Raw genomic sequence first — 17,899 nt, 5'->3', positions numbered from 1 at the left:
TTGGAACACTGGAAAAGGATACAATGGCGAAGTCTCTCTATGAGCTTTATTGTCAGAAGAATAGGATGCAGAGCACCTTCTGTTTGGTAGCTTTTTGTTGGATAAACATTTTTATTTCCTCATCAGCCTGTTCTGCATCCGAAAATGTATTTGATCCTCCAGAAAAAAAAAAATATCAAAAACAGATGGAAGCAGCAGTTTGAATCTCATACCTGCCTCCTGGCATTCCCTGATTGTTAGGACAAATTTGTTATTCTTCTGCATGGTGTACACAAATCCTCTGCTGTCTCCAATTTGTAGTGCTTTTCCCCCCTGTCACAGTTTTGTGAGGATAAACTCATTCTGCTGGTAAGATTGCGTCTTTACTAATACAGGTCTTGGCTGCTTTCTCATGGCCAGGTTTGGATTATCCACTTGATGTCCGCTTTCAATTAACAAACCCTGCTGGGGAATACCAGTATAGGTGCTTATTTGTGCTTTCATAAAATTATTACAGCCAGTTTCTTCCAGTTCTTCTGGTACAGCAAAAACCTCATTTTTTCACTTTGTGCTTTATCTTCTAACTCTACTATTTTTTTAAACAGTTCTTCTTGAGAAGTCTCATATTCAGCCAGTTCTTTCTTCATTTCAAACAGTGGCTTTTTCAGTTTGATCAGTTCAACTTGAATAGCTAGCCTTTTTTTTATGAGTTGACATACTCTTTCAACGTTTCAATTATTTAAATCAGTTCTGAGCAGACTTGATTTATTTTTTCCTCTAAAGTCCTGGAAGCCATCTCTGATACCAAAGCTGAAGCCTGAACTGATTTTTGCTGAACAGATTACAGGAGTTTTACAAGTCCATGTTTCTTCTTCACCTTTTTCGGTTGATTTTCTTTCAGTTTCTGTAAATATTTTCTTTGCTGGCATCCAGGGTGTGTACTTACTAGCCAATAACTGAATTTTACTCAAGCTGACAATATCACTGTCTGTTGTTTCTTGATTTTTATTTTCACATTGGGATAGCTGAAATTAACCTGTTGATCAGTGTGCAGCCATCTTGGAAGCTCCCAGGCCTATACATGTTGATCAAATTTTGGAAAGAAAACAAGGAATAGTTATTTCTATGGAAGAATATAAAAACTACATCTGAGGAATCACCAATTCCACAAAATGGAGACTTCTTACTCGTGACGGTGGACATTTACAATAAGTCAAGGGAAGATATCTGTGATGGTGCTTTGCAGATCAATATACACAGCACTGTGAACAAAACTAAAGCAAAGAAAAGTTAAGCCAAGTACACTGCATTAGTCACAAGTAAAAACAGACAGCTCCTCAGGTAAAAAAAATGATATCCAAAGGACCAAATGAAGCAATAAAGTGTATAAGCAAACACCCAATAAAAGAAGAACGTGAAAGCAGGGATACATGCATAAAATTCATACAGTTCTATGCAAGAGAATGCGTGTGTGTGTTGTGTGTGTATACATATATATATATATATATATATATATATATATATATATATATATATATATATATATATATATATACACACACACACACACACACATATATATATATATATATAGACTCCTTAAATGTTCTTTCTGTTTTGCCTATATAAAATATTGAAAAGAACTTAACAAATACTGCCATAAATAACCCTTTGAACAGCAATTAATATAAGCCCATGATTTACCGAAACCAAAACCTCTGATGTTAACTCTGTTCCCTTCATAAATGAAAGAAAATTGCAGGCATCTTCCACATTTAAATGTACCTACTTTGACACGATTATGCATAGAGTTACCAGATGCATCAAAGGTTTTGGTTTTGTGAAATCACGGGCTTATATTAATTGCTGTTCAAATGGGTATTATTTATGGCGCTATTTGTCAAGTTTGTTTTACATAGGCAAAATGGAAAGAATGTTTAAGGAGCATATATATGAACATTCTTATGTAATTAAGAAGCATATATTAACTAATGCATTATGCAAACACATCCTTTCCCATGAAGGGCACAGTTTTAGATTTTTTGGGTTAGATATAGTTAAGCAGAATCCTAGGGGGCGGTCTGGGGAAAATTACCCTTGAACTTAGGGAACTATTACGGCATATCAAACTACATGCTTCAGGTCCCTTTGGCCTTAATGATATGCATTCTACAGCATCCATTTTAAAGTTGAAATCTCTTTGTAGAGTTTAAGATTATTGCTTTTATTTTATTGTATTTAATCCTGGTATTTTAGATAATTTGTCTAAAAACTTTAAAATAGTTTGACTTTTACAGTATTTATACTATTTGATGTGCTCGTCGTAGTGGATGTTTCACTTTACATTTTTGATTACCCGTTAATTGGTTCAGTTTACTTTGATTATTTCAGGAAGCGATGTAACTGTGTTAAGATTCTCTGTTGAAGTCACTTTTTACCTGTTTGGGACAAAAGGGCTCAGATTAATAAACTTTACTTTTATACTTTGGATAGAACCATGTGGATTTTATGTAGGCATTGCTGCTGCCTATACACTTTATTGCTTTGTTTGTCCTTTGGATGGCATTTTTCACTTGAGGTGCTGTCTGTTTTTACTTGTGAGTTTGTCTTCCTGGTCTGAATTCTATGTTAGTCAATCTGAAACGAGGAGGTCTTCTACAGTCAGAACCCTATCAAGGTTGAAACTGTTTTCAGTTTTTCTGTCAATGTATTATGTTTAATACTGTTTCAAACCTAAGCAGGGCAAGAATTAAACAATGTTTCTGAAGTACATTTATTCTTCACGTGCCTATTCTGCTTTAGAAAATGTAAATAAAGAAAATTATTATCAGCTAGTATTTTCTGCAGTTGAACTGTCTTGCTATTGCAAGATGAACTACATATACTGTTAGTTGGAATAAAGACTCTTAACTTTTACTTACGACTGTCCATTTTCCTCAGATTAGTAACATATGAGTTTCTCTTCATTTTACAGTTACTTGTGGGGATTGATTCTATAAAGCTGTTTATCACAGAAGCTTTATTATGAATACTGTAGGGAAACACAGATAATGCACATCAACTGGTAAAAAAAAAAGAAGTTATGTACTCTCCATAACGTTCCATGTTTGTAGTCCTTCTCACCCTTCATTCTTACATATGAGTTTGGAGCCAATCCTCGGCTCCGACTCGGCTGATTACAAAGCTCAAAGTCTCTCAGTTGGCTCATGGCAAGGTAGGTATCCCACAGTGCACTAATAAGAATCCCCAGACCTTGTTTGCTGCTGTCTAAAAAGTAATAAAAGGTATTTCCACAAGGAAAAACAAAGATATCAATGCTACATATGTTTTCTTTCTCATTTTAGCAATACCTTTGTTTAGCAATTTTTCCCCGCTGTATTTTTGTTGGCTGTTCTACTAGCATTGTTTTTACTACTTTTTTATACAATTTTTACTATTCCGTTTGTGGAGCTTTTCTTCCTGGGCCTCTACTGAAAATGGACATGTATCCAGCTAGACTAGCCCGGTCAACAAATGTAAAATAAATAAATAAAATAAATTAAAGGTCTCCAACCCTAAGGAAGATAGATACTATCTTGTCTCCAGATCCTCCAAGGATACATGGACGGGGTAGGAGGGTGGGTTCATAAGAATGAAGGGTGAGATGTACTACAAACATGGAACGTTATGGTGAGTACATAACTTCTTTATGTTCTGTAGTCCTATCTAGCCTTCATTTTTACATATGGGACAGCATCCCTAGCACCTTTTTTCTCGGGTGGCTCACGGGAATATACTCCTAAGAACCATGGAATCAAAGGAAGCTCTGCCCCTGGAGGCCAAGTCCAATTTGTAATGAGTAATGAAAGTATGAGGGGTAGCCCAAGTTGCTGCTGGACATATACTGTCCATTGGAATTCTGGCTTGAAAGTCAGCAGATGTGGATACGGATCTGGTAGAATGAGCTTTAATTTTAGACAGGAGTTCTTTGCCATTAGAAGAGTAAATAAAAGATATAAAATCTGAAATCCAGTTTGATAATGTTATCTTGGAGACTGGCATACGTTTTCTCGTCTCCAAAAAAGATACAAACAATTGGTCTGATCTCCTAAATTCCTTGGTTCTATGTAGATAGAACCTTAACTGTCTGTGAACATCAAGTTGATGGAACTTATATTCCGCTTTGTTTGAATGATTAGGAAAACAGACTGGCAGTTCAATAGCTTGATTCATATCAGATTGAGAACAAACCTTGGGGATGAAGGATGGATTTATACAAAGGGAAACTGTCTCTATGAAAAAACAAGTAAGGAGGTTTGACTGAAAGTGCTTGCAACTCTGATACTCTTCTGATGGATGTAATGGCTACTATCAAAATGGTCATCCATGAAAGGAACTTTAAATCACAAGTATGTGTGGGGTCAAAAGGCGGGGAGGTAAGTCTTTCTAGGTTTTTGAGCAAGGTAGTTAAAATGAAAAAAAAGATTAGAATGAAAGTTGAAAAAGGTGAGGTTTCAATTAATCCCACAAAAAAAGAAAAGCAGCAGCAGCTCCCTGCTTGATGAGCAAAAACTGCCTAATGATGAAATGAACTATGGGAAAGTTTAACACTATATTTTTTAGCTATGTAATGGATCTATGTTTTTTTTTTTCTTTTGTAACAGAGAGATTTTTAAATTTGCATGCACTTGTGTGATTTTCTTTTTCTAGGAGAAGGCTTGTAGAAGGAATGTAGAATATGTGTAGAAATGATGGAAGGAAAGGAGACCAGAAATGGAGATGGAGGGAACAGAGATGGGGATGGAGGGTGTGGAGACAGGGATGGAAACATGCCTGACATATGTCAGAAGGTCTGGTTTGTGGATGAGGAGGTGGATGAGGTCCAAGAAAGAAGAAAGATGAGGGGGGCAAACCAAAGAGATGGGGGCATTTTTGGAGTAATAAGAATTTTGCTTTCTTACTCTCTCTTTGCTTTCTTCGATCATTTCTAATATTACACCGCGGACTACACAGCTGATATCAATACACATCCCATTCTTCCTTATGCAAATGCCATTGTTCCGCCCAACAACCAAGTCAATAAGGTTACTGGTTTTCTTCTTCTAAGCAGCACTCTAAGCGGATGTATTATTAAAACTAATTTATTAAACTTATCTTCTTACATTGTTTTTTTATTATTATTGTTTTATTTTTTATTTTTTTTTTAATTATTAATTTTAGTAGTACACAACACAATATGACATTAGAGGTATTTATATAGTACTGTGTTTTTTTAAATGTAAACAGTCAAGGCATTTTTGCTCTTTAAGGTTTTAAATATCCACTGTGTTAAAAAAATGGTGTTCTGAAGAAGCCCCATAAGGTTTTGGGTGAAAAAGTGCTAACCAAGTGTGTTAAAGTTTGTTGTAGTTAGTTATATTTATTTTCTTACAATGCACTTTTTTCTGCATTTTTTATTTTAACGATTAGTATTTTTTGTATCAAGTGTGCTGTAAAGCAGTAGTTTCTTTTCACTAATTTAGTAGCAACTAACTTGTAATAACAAATGTAAAAGTTTAATAAATTAGTTATTTTAATACATCGGACTGGCGTGCTGCTTAGAAGAATAACAGTAACCTTATTGACTACAGTTGCTGGTTATTTGGAACAAGCGAAAATACTGCATAGCGAAAGGGATGTGTATTGATATCAGCTGTGTGGCCATACAACGGAACCGGAGGTAATATAAATCAGGGGTGTTCGAGCACTTATTGGAACTCTATGGTAACATTGATTATCAGTTCACTTTTTGGAGATCATCACTTTCAATATTAGCAGAAAGGGAAGAAAGGCATAAAGAAGTCCCGAGGGACAATTGTGAACCAGTGCGTCTCTTGGTGTCTCCCCCCCGGGGGGGATAAGGGAGAAGTAGCTGCTGCATTTGGTATTCATTGCACTGGCAAACAGATCGCAGCAAGGCTATCCCCCATTTGTGGAAAATCTGTTCCGCGACTTTCTGATTCAGAGATCACTCGTGAGGCATCAAAATTGCCCTGCTGAGCTTGTCGGCTATCACACTGGTTGTCTCCAAGATATGCATTGCAACTAGAAAGTGTTGGGAAGATATCGCCTACTGCCAAACTCGAAGAGCCTCTCGACATAGGGGGGGTAGGATCTGGTTCCCCCTTGTTTGTTTATATACCATACCACTGGCATATTGTCTGATTGGATTGCTATTGTTCCTACAGGAAGAAAGTCGTGAAGTGCTTGCAAAGTTAATAGAACTGCTTTCATCTCTAGGACATTGATATGCAAGTGAGCCTCGTGTTCTTGCCATATGCCTTGGACCGTCCTTCCTAGATAATGCCCCCCACACACACTATCTGGGAGGCATCCGTGGTCACAGTAGCAACGGGTTGGTAAGGAATGAATGGTGTCCCTGTTGTTAGTTGACTGGACTGGGTCCACAAACGAAGGTCTTTTTTGCAAAATTCTGTTAATAAAATGGGATGAGACAGAGGCAGTTGTTGAAGAGACCACTGGGAAAAGAGTACTCATTGTAGAATTCTCATATGTAGTTTGGCTAGTGGGGAACTAGAGTTATAGTAGAGGCCATGGTTCCTAGAAGTTTGAGCATTGTCTTCGCTTTGACTTTGTGTTGGGGAAGCAGGCTATATATCTGTTGTCTTAGATTTTGTATTCTGTCTGCAGGAAGGTGAGCCATCATTCTGACTGTGTCTATTTCTGCGCCTATAAAAGTCACATATTGAGAGGGTGACAAGACAGACTTTTCCCAATTTATAGTAATCCCTAGCTGAGTACAGACTCAGATGGTTGAATCCCTGGCTTGTAGAAGTAGGTGCCTGGTGGTGGCAGTCGGGAGCCAGTCGTCCAGGTACGGAAACACTTAGAATCCAAGGCGTCTCAAGTGAGCCATTACTACTGCCATGCATTTGGTGAATACCCTGCGGGCTGTGGTGAGACCAAAGGGCAGAGCACGAAATTGGTAATGACTGGCTCCCAGATGGAAGCGTAAATGACTCCTTGATGCTCTGTCCATTTTTATGTGGCAGTACGCATCTTACAGGTCTATGGAGCACATCCAATTGTCTTTCCTAATAGAGGGAGTATAGACTGAAGTGTTACCATTCGGGACTTGGACTTCTTCACTGATTCGTTTAACTTGCTGAGATCCAAAATGGGCTTCCAGTCCCCTGATCGTTTTGGCACTAAAAAGAATCTAAGTTCTGAATCCTATCTGGTCTGAGGGGATGGTTTGGATGACTCTCTTTTGAAGCGACTTTTGGACTTTTATAGCTACTTGATTAGGTGGAACATCTAGGATTTTCTTAGTGGGATGAGGTGGAAAAGAGAAGGGTATGAACTATCCTCTGGAAATTATTCTTTGAACCCACTTGTCTTGGGTGATGTCGTGCCAGGCTTCTGGGTACAAAGATAAGAGACCCCCGACTGGCTCCAGAGAAGCACAGTCGGGCCCCACTTCAGGAGCGCTGATAGGGACATCCACGAAAGGAATCGCAGTCACCCTGGTTTTGTGGACCCCCCCCCCCCCTCTCTAGAGCGACATCTACCATTACTTCTTCCTGCTCTGCCTCTCGAGAAGGAATCACCTAGTGCTTCCGGGAAAAATCTCTGAGATTTCTTGAACCACATTTTCCCGCCTCTATGACTCTTAGGGTACGGTCTAGAAGGGACGGAAAAACTGTACTCCCACGGCAGAGAGAGTTTTCTCTTCCTGCTCGCATCTGGTGAGTGTATCTTCTACCTTTGGTCCAAACAGAGAGGAACTGTCAAAGGGGGCATTGGTAAATGTAGATTTGAAGGGCTCTGCAAAATTACATAAGCGCATCCAGGAATGTCTCCTAAGGGACACTCCTGAACCCAATGCCCTGCTCGCTCCATCTGCTGCATAAGATATCAGCCTCATGGAGGAGTTAACAATGGAGTTTAAGGTAGACAACTGAGCAGTAACCTTCTCAGGGACTCCTTCAGCTAAAGTACCTTGGAGAGCATCTCCTAGCTCCTTTAGGAGATCTCTTTGAAGTCTAGTGAAATGGGTGAGGTAATTCAGCGATGTGAGTGTAAAAGCTGCTAATGAAAAGATATGCTTCTCTTATCTGTCCATCGTTCGAGACTCCTTGTTCCGTGAGTGGACAGATGAGGAAGTTTCTGCTAGTTCCTTCTTTGTGGCTGCTGCCATCACCATGGCATCCACAGGCACAACTTTAGTCAAAAACTCTTTCTCTTTGGGGGCTGAAAGAAATGTGTTGGGCCTTCTGGGGACTGATTCTATGGCATTAGGAGTTTCCCCCTCCTTTCGACTGACTAAATCTAACAGTTCATCGAAAGGTGGAGACACCCAAGAGGCTGAAGGTTGAGACCCGAAAGCCTTCAGGTACACTGTCTCCTCAACAAAAGGGGTGACAGTGGGCCAGCCGCCTCTCTGTTTCAGGATATCTAAGATAGCTACGAAGGAGATCTCATCAGAGAATGACCTAGGGGACCCTTCTGACTCCTCGAGGTCAGTCTCAGAGGTAATGGCCTCATCAGGGGAGTCTACATGCTTCCTCTTGCAAGTTCTCTTTCGAGGAGGCTCCTCAGAAGGGTATTCTGGGGAGGTCTCGGAAGACTGGTGGCCATTCAATGGGGGCTAATGAGGCTGTGGGTTTCTGCCGTCAAGGTACCCTTGTGTGGAGCTGAAGACCTAGACAGCATGCTCCTCATCAGCTTGAAGGCAGATCTCTCTGGCTCTGAGGACACCCCCCGGTTCTGAGGAAGCAGAAGTAGCCCCCGTCTCCAAAGTGATCGGCACCGAAACAGATGTAGGATCCGAGCTCAACCGAGCTGAGGCACCAAGATGTAGGCTCTGAACCGAAGAAGTTTAGGTCCAAGCGTCCCTGTCAGGGCCGACTGGTGAGCTTCGGCTCCTAGACGCCAAGGACGGCACCGAAGGTGTAGGAGCGGAACTCTGCTCAGAGACAGACAATTGAGGTGCTGGAACCAATGGTTCCACAAAAAGTGGCACCAATAACTCTGGCTCCGAAGGACCGACATGGCTCAGAAGAGGAACAGAAGCAGGTAATATGGCCTTAGACGGCTCCGGGACCAAGTGGGTCAGAGCCGGCAACAAATTCGCTAGCGCCGACTTCAAAAGTCTAAGCACTACTCTCTCTACATCCTCTTCAGAAATACTCTTGGAGGATCTGGAAGGCAAGTTAGGTGATCTAGATCTCTGTAAATCGGAGTTCAGAGTGTTGGGGAAACCGGTAATAATTCTCTAGACCAGCTCTGTGGTAAGTGTTCAGTAGTCGGCTCCAAAAAACATGGGGCCGAGACTGGAGTGTCGATGTCAATAACCTTGACCGTCTCCGAAGACAGTGGAGCTAAAGAGGTAGAAGGTTTGTCCAATTCTGTCATTTTTTGTGGAGGTCCAGATAAAGCAGTCGGTATGGGAGACTGTCTCTTGACCAACTTGACCTTCTCTTTTTTTAGAAAAGGGAGACCCGGAATGCGATGATGAAGAGCCACCTAAATCCTCCTCAAAGGAAGGTTTAAGGAAACCCTTCAGGATCAATTTGTTCTTTCTTTCCTGGAGAACTTGAGAACTAAAGGAGTGGCAAAAGGAACATGTCTCCTGAAGATTTAAGGCTCCCAGGCAGTAAGCACAAATACTAGGTCCCTCAGTCAGGGACATTTTTTGAGAACATTTAAGACACTTTTTAAAACCCGAAGGTTTATGATCCTTTGATTCCTTAGATATATTTTGTTACAAAAAGCAATCACAAGAGGGAAAAACAGGAAGAGAGGACAAGGTCCTCTAACTTAAATGGGCCTAGCCCTGCTAAGTAGCATTACACATAAGGAAAAAACAACAGAGGACTAGGTCCTCTAACTTAAACTGGCCTAGCCCTGCTCAAGAACAACACACAAGGAAGAGCAAAAACAGAGGACTAGGTCCTCTAACTTAAATGGGCCTAGACCTGCTGAGGAAACTACACAGTAGAGAAAAGGCAAGAGAGGACTAGATCCTCTAAATTAAACGGGCCTAGCCCTAAACATAGGAGTAAGCGACATCAACAATTTGCATCAACAATTGCAATAAATTCAACAAACACTCTAACTAAAGAGTTCTAGCTAATAAGAGTTTATAAAGAAGCACTGCACACAGCTAATTTTAAACTACTTATTCTAGTCAAACAAAAGACTAGAATAGGCCCTAACCAAAACACGAACCTACGCCTAAGAGAGAAAATTTAGCAAGAAAGTTAGCACAGAGAAGAAGGGATACCACTCAAAGAAAAAGGGCCTGCAGAAGCAACAGCCAACAAGTTTCCAACAACAATTTGCAAAAGTTCAAAAAACACGCTAATTTACTACTAGAATAACAACAGTTAAGCTATTTATACTAAACTACTAATATGATCAAAAAACGATTACTATAGAAACTGAATAATGAAAAATTCCAGCTTGGCCACGGCCAAGGAAGAGAGCACTTCTGAACTCGTAGATGCGGCAAATCAGATCTGTGGATTCTTACTAGTGCACTATGGGATACCTACCTTGCCACAAGCCAACTGAGAGACTTCAAGCTTTGTAATCGGCAGAGTCGGAGCCGAGGATCGGCTCTGAACCCATATGTAAGAATGAAGGCGAGATAGGACTACAGAACATAATACATTTCCTGTTCCATATTCTGTTTATTGGCTGGAAGGCAAATGTGCTACTGTGGTTTTAACCCTGTATTGCAATAGTCTGAAAACTGACAAATATATACTCACCAAGCAGACTGCTGCATTCCAGAAGTGTTGCAGCTTTTAAGGAGAGTATAAGCATCACTGGCCATCTTCTGAGCATCATAGCGAGACAAATGGCAACAGCGAGAAAAACTGTTACCTCTTCTGTGTTCTGCCATACAGGCAGTTACTGTCAGCTGCTTGCCTAATCTGTTGTTCTAAGAAATAAAGACAGACACTAGTTACAGTCTCACGTCATCATTTTCCATTCATTTAAAAAAATCACATGTATTAGAACACTACAGTATACAGATGAAGTCATTGTTTTTATTTAAAATACCAAAGTATTGTATTACATATTCATAAGTTAATGAAATTTATTATACTTATGATACGTGAGCCTTCATAAGCAAGTGAGATGGTGACAGAAAATGACCTACTTACCATAAAAAAAACTCACACCAGATAAACAAATATTTCCAAAAGACGATAATGGCAAAAGAAATCTTTAAAATAAGCTGTTCTTAAAAATTATTTTAAACAACTGAAGTGAGTAAAACTGTCATATTGGCAGGGCAGGAGTCTTCAAAAAAGGGCTATGAATGAAAAACATTCACGAGACAATGTTTTTTAGTCATGAATGAAAAAGAGCATACATCAGGCAATTAATGTTCTTATCCATTCCGAGGATACTGAGAATGTCTGTGTGGCAGTAGGGCTTTTGATGCTGGATGCTTCAGTCCCACTGACACAAGCTGCACATTTGTCTTTTACTACATGAGTTTTGTTAAGACCAGGTTAGGTAATAAAAGTTGAGCTTGCTCATTTGTTTCCTTTTTATTACATTTTGCATACCTGCCACTGCTGCAAAGAAAATTAGGGGATTGTGAGTTTAATCTCGATACACAAGGTGTTTGGATTCATATTTCACCTTTCCAGCTGGGGGAGGGGGTCTGGAACCCTGAGGTGCCATCCTTTGGATGTGACATTAAACCCAGTTCCCAACTATCTGAGCTGACGGCGGTATTTCAGGTAGATTTTTACAATTCCATTCTACTTGATTAAAAGTTATAATCACTTTATTAAACAGAACATTCAAGAACATACAGACACCATTGTCCAATACAAAAAAAATTTAACTTACTAATTATAGATACATAGTGAAATAAGAATTAGACTACAAAATTTTATAAAGCTATTCAGGGAAGGGCAGCCTATCAGAATTTCAAGACTTTTCAATACGAGTCCTAAAACTCTGAAAAAGTTCAAGTGTGATCCTCAGAATTTTAACATACTTGCTGTTGTACCTAAACATTTTTTGCAGGAGGTCAAATCCCCCTGCCCCCTCACACCCACTACTTATATATACTAACTACAAGGTCACTCTAACTTGGAGAAGAAGGAATACTCAAATATAATCAATTTTGGAGTCGGTATGTATTTTACTGTAATGACACTAATTTTCACTGTTCTAAGGATTATTCTTACTGTACTCAAAACATACAGTGGAACCTCAGGGTGGTAGGATGCATGGTGACTTCTGTGGTGTTACCAGTGCCACCCACAAACATGGCATGAAAGTAAGACAGATCTCCATGTTTGTCTAAGAGAGTGGTTTTAGGAGCAGTCTTATAGAACAGTAAAGGCTTGGGAAGCTACACTGAAGATCACAGATGATATGCTGTAAAACTGCTTACATTGTTTTAATTTATGCACATTAAATGTTTTCCATAAATCAACCAAAACACAGTATATAGAATCATAAAGCAAAAGACATAAATTAATGATAGTTCCAAAACTGGGTTTCACAAACTTATTTAAATAAAAGTCTCTGCAAAATAAAACAGATGGGAGATGGAATATGAATAGAATCATCCCAGATGGAGATAGGGAGTAAGAAGGGAAAATAGTTTTGGGAGGCTATGAAGGGAACTGGTAAAGAATCATGAAGCATACAGTAGTGGCAGAAGCCTTGGTAAGAAAAAATGTCTAATTTACATGTTGCACTTGTACAGCAAATCAGATGCTTTCCCATTTTGGTGAGATGACAGATTGCATTAGAACAATGGTCTGACTTCACATTAGAAGACATTTCAAGAGGATACTGGGAAAACTCTCTTACTAACAGCGGTACAGGGTTATAGTTACCTGTGCTGCAGTATGGTGCTAAGAGATGATGAATACATGGCATTGGTAGCAGCAGAATCAGAAGCTGGTACAATGGAAAAGAGAAAAAAAGAGGATTTTGCTGTAATCTTTGTGTACAGATAATACCATGCTAATCTAGATGAAAATATTTGTCTGGTTCTCAAAAATGGAATGCGGTGCATGTAAGAAATCCATGGAACCTAGGCATATTGCAAGAGTTACTAAAGGCAGAGGTGAGTATGTGAAAGGTGTGTATGGTGATGATGGACCTGTTGTATCTGGGCTTCTGGAATGTGAACAAAAGTGCTGACTTCCTCTAAGACAACACAGCATTTGGCAAAGAAATCAAGGGCAAAGGAGAAAATAGACCAAGATGTTGGAAATGTAAAAGAGGAAGAATGGAATTTAAAATAATAAAAAGAGCACACAGAAGCAACAGGAGCAGAGAAAGAAGGGTTTTGTTAAAGCAAAGTTTACAAGCTGTAGAGGTTCTACTTTCTTTACAAAAGACATGCACAGTGCATTTAACTTGTACCACATTTAATGATCTATCTGTCCCCCTCCACAACTGCAATTAGTAGTACTTTACACAAACAAACAAACAAAAACACAGTATGGCCTTTTGGTCACTAATGTGTATGCCTTACTACATATAAGAATGGACAAGATTAAGTAAGGTTTAGGTCCACAACAGCTCTTAAAAGGCCATCACAGCTTGGCATTTACTTACTTCACCTACCCAGATAACGATCACCTTTTTGTTTTCTTTCTTTTTACCTTTCATTTGTTTTCAAGATGTGCTTTACTTATTGTAGAACAGTTCTTAAACTGCGTCTGTTTACTGTACAATCTATTCTGGTTCATTATATTGACAGCCATTCTGACATAGGTCATGTCTAAAAAATATCCATGGACCAATGCACTTACCCCAGTTACCAAATGTGAACTACATAAATACATAAACCTAAAAAAGTATACTTTTTTCTCTTATATTGATGTTATATGCCATAATAGTCTCCAAAGCAGTCTAAGCTGTCAATACTGATTTTTTTGTTCTATCCCAATATGCCCTGAGAAGATGGGTATAGTGACAAGAACTGTTTTTATTTATTTTTAAATGGGCCTCTTTCTCTTTCCCATAATGCACTAGTCCAGCTTGTGTTATTTGTAAAATTACAAACACAACGCAGTAAGCAATTTCATCTGCTATAATATAGGACTTAAATTAGAGTTTATGAAAAAAAGTAATCACTTGGCTTCTCATGTCAATTTCTGGTTATCAGATTTCTTTGGCCTGAAACAAAAAAAGCAAAAGAGCTGTACATTGCATATTCTTGGAAGAATTATAGCCCTGGAAGGGTGGTAGGGCAGCTGTAGATGACAGCACATAGTAAAAGCAGTGAGAGACTCAAAAGGTTTATGACTCCACTGGGCACAAGTGCCTTCCTCTGGCATTTCTTCTTGGACAAATTCAAAAAACAAGTATCAAGAGTTCATTCAAACTCAACATGCTGTAAACTCAGGATGCTGACCAACAGAGAAATGCTGCAGAAAAGAAATACAGAAGAATCTTGTTTTTTAATACAAGTATAAATGTAAAGATCATTTTGTAGGCTTGAAAATATACTTGGAATAAAGAAAATGCATTTAGGGTGTAGTCCTTTAAGAAATTCTGGGAAAATTCGGATGGCAGGATGGAAAATGAAATATAGATGGACTCGGGTGCTAAGTGTGACTGTGTTTAACATTAAAATGGTTAGCATAATTTTAGAAATTACACCGTGAATGAGAACTATATTATATATTATGCCTGAAAAAGAAATTAGGTATAGTGACTTATAAATAACAAACATATTCACCATAACAGCTCATTTGTGCAGAAGTCTCCTGCAGTGAGCTGGTGTTAGGATTTCCTCACATATTTCTCCAATTCTTCCATTTTTTGACTTAGAGGCATACATGCCTCCATCTGGCACATGTCAGCACAGGACTAGGACGGTACAATCTTCCTCTATCTTTCCACAAGTTTCAACTACATAAAGCTTCAACAGGATGCAATAAAGCCTTCAAACATTCAACTTTGAGCCTATGGATACTTTGACAAAGGGAGATACTGCCAGCCCAGCTATCTGGAATTTTGTAAATAATTATATGTCATTTGTGGATATCAACATGATGTACATAAGATCATTGTGTTATAAATGTATTAGAACTGTATGTCATATGTATATTAAACTGCTTGAAGGTATTTGCAAAGTGCTGTTTGAAATGTAACCACAGTGTATCATACTGGAAAAGAACAGAAATGTACATGCACTATTGTAACTGTTTAAATGTATATATTTTAACAGTAGAAACTGGGATACAAGAGGTTAACCTCAGTTTAGTAAGTTTTAGAAAAATAGCTGAAATTAAATTACTTTATGGCTACACAATAAAAGATGATATTTTTCATCAAGAAAACACAATGTCTGTACTGAGAAGCTTTCTGTATGGTCTTCGGAGGGCACTAATTACTACAATTGTTTTACAACTTCCAGCATCTGCCAAAGATCTGAGGTCTATGTATTTTCACAGGTAGATGGAAATACTGCTAGCTTCCAGCAGTGAGGGTTTCATCTGGGATGGAGGCAGATAAGAAGAAATGATGTCATTCTGCAAGCCATCCCAGCAGTAATATTTGAGATATTAATGTAAGAAGTCTCCGAAAGAGAGACAGCATTCTGTATTCTGTCTTGGACCTGTCAACAACAAGATCCATTCACCACATTTGCCCTGCTCTGTAGTAAGCAAGTTCTTAGGTTACAGTACAACTAATCAGGAATATAGCAAAGCTCAGTTTAGATATTTTTCTTTATTTATTGGAGACTGCCTGCAATGTTGTTTTAAATATTCCCTGTGGTTTTGAACTCTGATGCCACTGTGAATATATATTTGGTATTGACTTATTCTTATTATTATTTATTATTAAATATATTTAAACCTTTCATTGTGGCTGATCTTTGTAAGAGATATGTCAGGTCTGAGAGTACATGCATATTTATTTGGTGACACTGTATAGGCCACTCCTAATAGCCTTGCTCTTGGTCAAGCTACCATTTGTATTAATATTAATACTACACAATAAGATTGAGCACCCTTTGTTAAGGGTCTTAAAGTAGCTGATAAGTGTTGGCTGGTGGCAGTGATAACTACCTTATAGTCTGGGCAAAAGGGGGCATAGCTACCAAACCTGTGTCAGCATTTCCCAGGTGTGTGTGTGTGTGTGTGTGTAAATTAAATCTCAGTGTGTGTTGTCAGCAACTTGGGCAGGGACACAAAGCACTGGTTGGGCAGAGAGGGTGCAGGAGGTCTTGGCTTGCCCTCTCAGCTGAGATTTCAACTCCATAGTTGTGCCAGTGGGGAGTCTTACTGGGGATCTGGAGATAGAGGCAGAAACCAGCCCTGGACTGACCGTGGTCTCTGTGTGCTCTTAAAGAAACTGCACTTGATGCAGAAAGCTCCATCTGGAAATACTGTGTGTGCACCTGTCATTCTCTCACTGTACGTCCCCCACTGGTGTCAGTGGTGAGGACTGAGGCTCCTTGATTACTGGTCCAGTGGTGGGTTGTCACAGATACCACCACCACCACAAAAAACAATCACGATGCCTTATTTAGCTATAATGGAAAACTCAGTGTACTTATTCCAAGCTAATATCAAATAGCACCACTTACTCTGAGCCTAAAGCCATTACCAACATCCTTCTTGATATAGTTAGCTCCAATATCTCTTCGTCTACTCACCCCACTACCCTGTTAAAGCCCCCCTCCAATTATCCTACCTCTCGAAATCACCCAAGAAGAGGCCCTAAATGCATTGTCTAAAAATAAAACATTGGCTCCATGGGTCTTAACAACGTCCCTAGCTGCCTTGTGATGTGTAAAATATAGCTTTATCTCAGTCGCTTCTGACCCTCTTCTCCACTGGTGATGTCCCACAGGCTTGAAGAACTACAAAAGTAGTACTACTGATCATGGCAATTATAAACCCATGCGTCTCATCAGTATTAAATGCAGCCTCAAATGCATCATTATCAAACTCATAAACAATAGCATAAGTGATCTAGAGTTTTTTTAATACAATTCATATGGTTTTCTGAAAGGCAGATTGTGTCTGCTGATTCTAGCGGACTTCCTTCAAAGGGTTACTAAGCTCCTGGATGACAGTCAGGCCATCCACACTGCTTATGTGTCTCTGGCCAAGGCCTTCAACAACAACCCCATGTAGGTATTCCATGAAGGTGTAGAGTTCACTCTCACAGCAGTAGAAGGTGAGAATGAGCATTAATGGATGGAGCACTACTGCAAGGTCCCAAGACAGACAGAATCAGGTGCCTGACTTGAGCAGTATTTTTCAAATGGAAATACAATGTCTTGATAAGTGCTGATACATGGTCCTTAACTGTCAGCAAGTCATCAAGAATCACACCAAGACTGTACTCACAAGAAACAAAGTCCACTTGATTCACACCTCCCAAAATAAATAAAACCAGCATGAACAAGCTTTACTTCTGTTACAGCCCACCTTGAACAGAATCCATACAGTCTTCGAGGAGAGTAAAATCAGACACAGGCTCTTGGGAAACATTAAAACTGAATATCATTGACAAAACAATGCCTGTGAATACCTCTACCTTAAATAACATCCCTAAGCACTGATTTTATTCATATATATATATATATATATATATATATACACACACACACACACACACACACACACACACACACACAGACATATACATATGTATATAGATAGATGTAGATGCAGATACATAGAGATATACAGATACTGTAAACATCAGTGGAGGCAAGACAGTGTCCTGAGGAACAGTCACAAGTCAGCATATGATTACTGAATGAATTAATTCACAAAACTACATACCGAGTGTGACCATAAGAGGCACACTGTAAACCAGTTGAGCACCATGGAAGCCAAATCACAGGGATACAAAATGTGGTTAGTCAAGATACCTACCATGATCCACAGTGTCAAAAGCGAGTGAGAGCTCAAGGAGG

At 39.2% G+C, this 17,899-nt stretch overlaps 1 protein-coding gene across 1 annotated transcript in view; it reads right to left on the bottom strand.

Annotated features, from left to right (window-relative positions):
- POLH (DNA polymerase eta) overlaps positions 1-17,899 on the bottom strand; it is a 650,423-nt gene that overhangs the window by 92,977 nt on the left and 539,547 nt on the right. The window contains exon 9 of the mRNA XM_044060378.1: positions 10,737-10,909. Within this exon, the coding sequence (XP_043916313.1) occupies positions 10,737-10,909 (173 nt within the window). The remainder of the gene's footprint in view (positions 1-10,736; positions 10,910-17,899) is intronic.

This window comes from Protopterus annectens, chromosome 1.part0 (genome assembly GCF_019279795.1).
Source record: "Protopterus annectens isolate FY-2018-M chromosome 1.part0, PAN1.0, whole genome shotgun sequence".
Taxonomy (NCBI): Eukaryota; Metazoa; Chordata; order Ceratodontiformes; family Protopteridae; genus Protopterus; species Protopterus annectens.
Note: the sequence above shows the minus strand (reverse complement) of the source record. Positions and strands in the feature narration are given on the sequence as shown.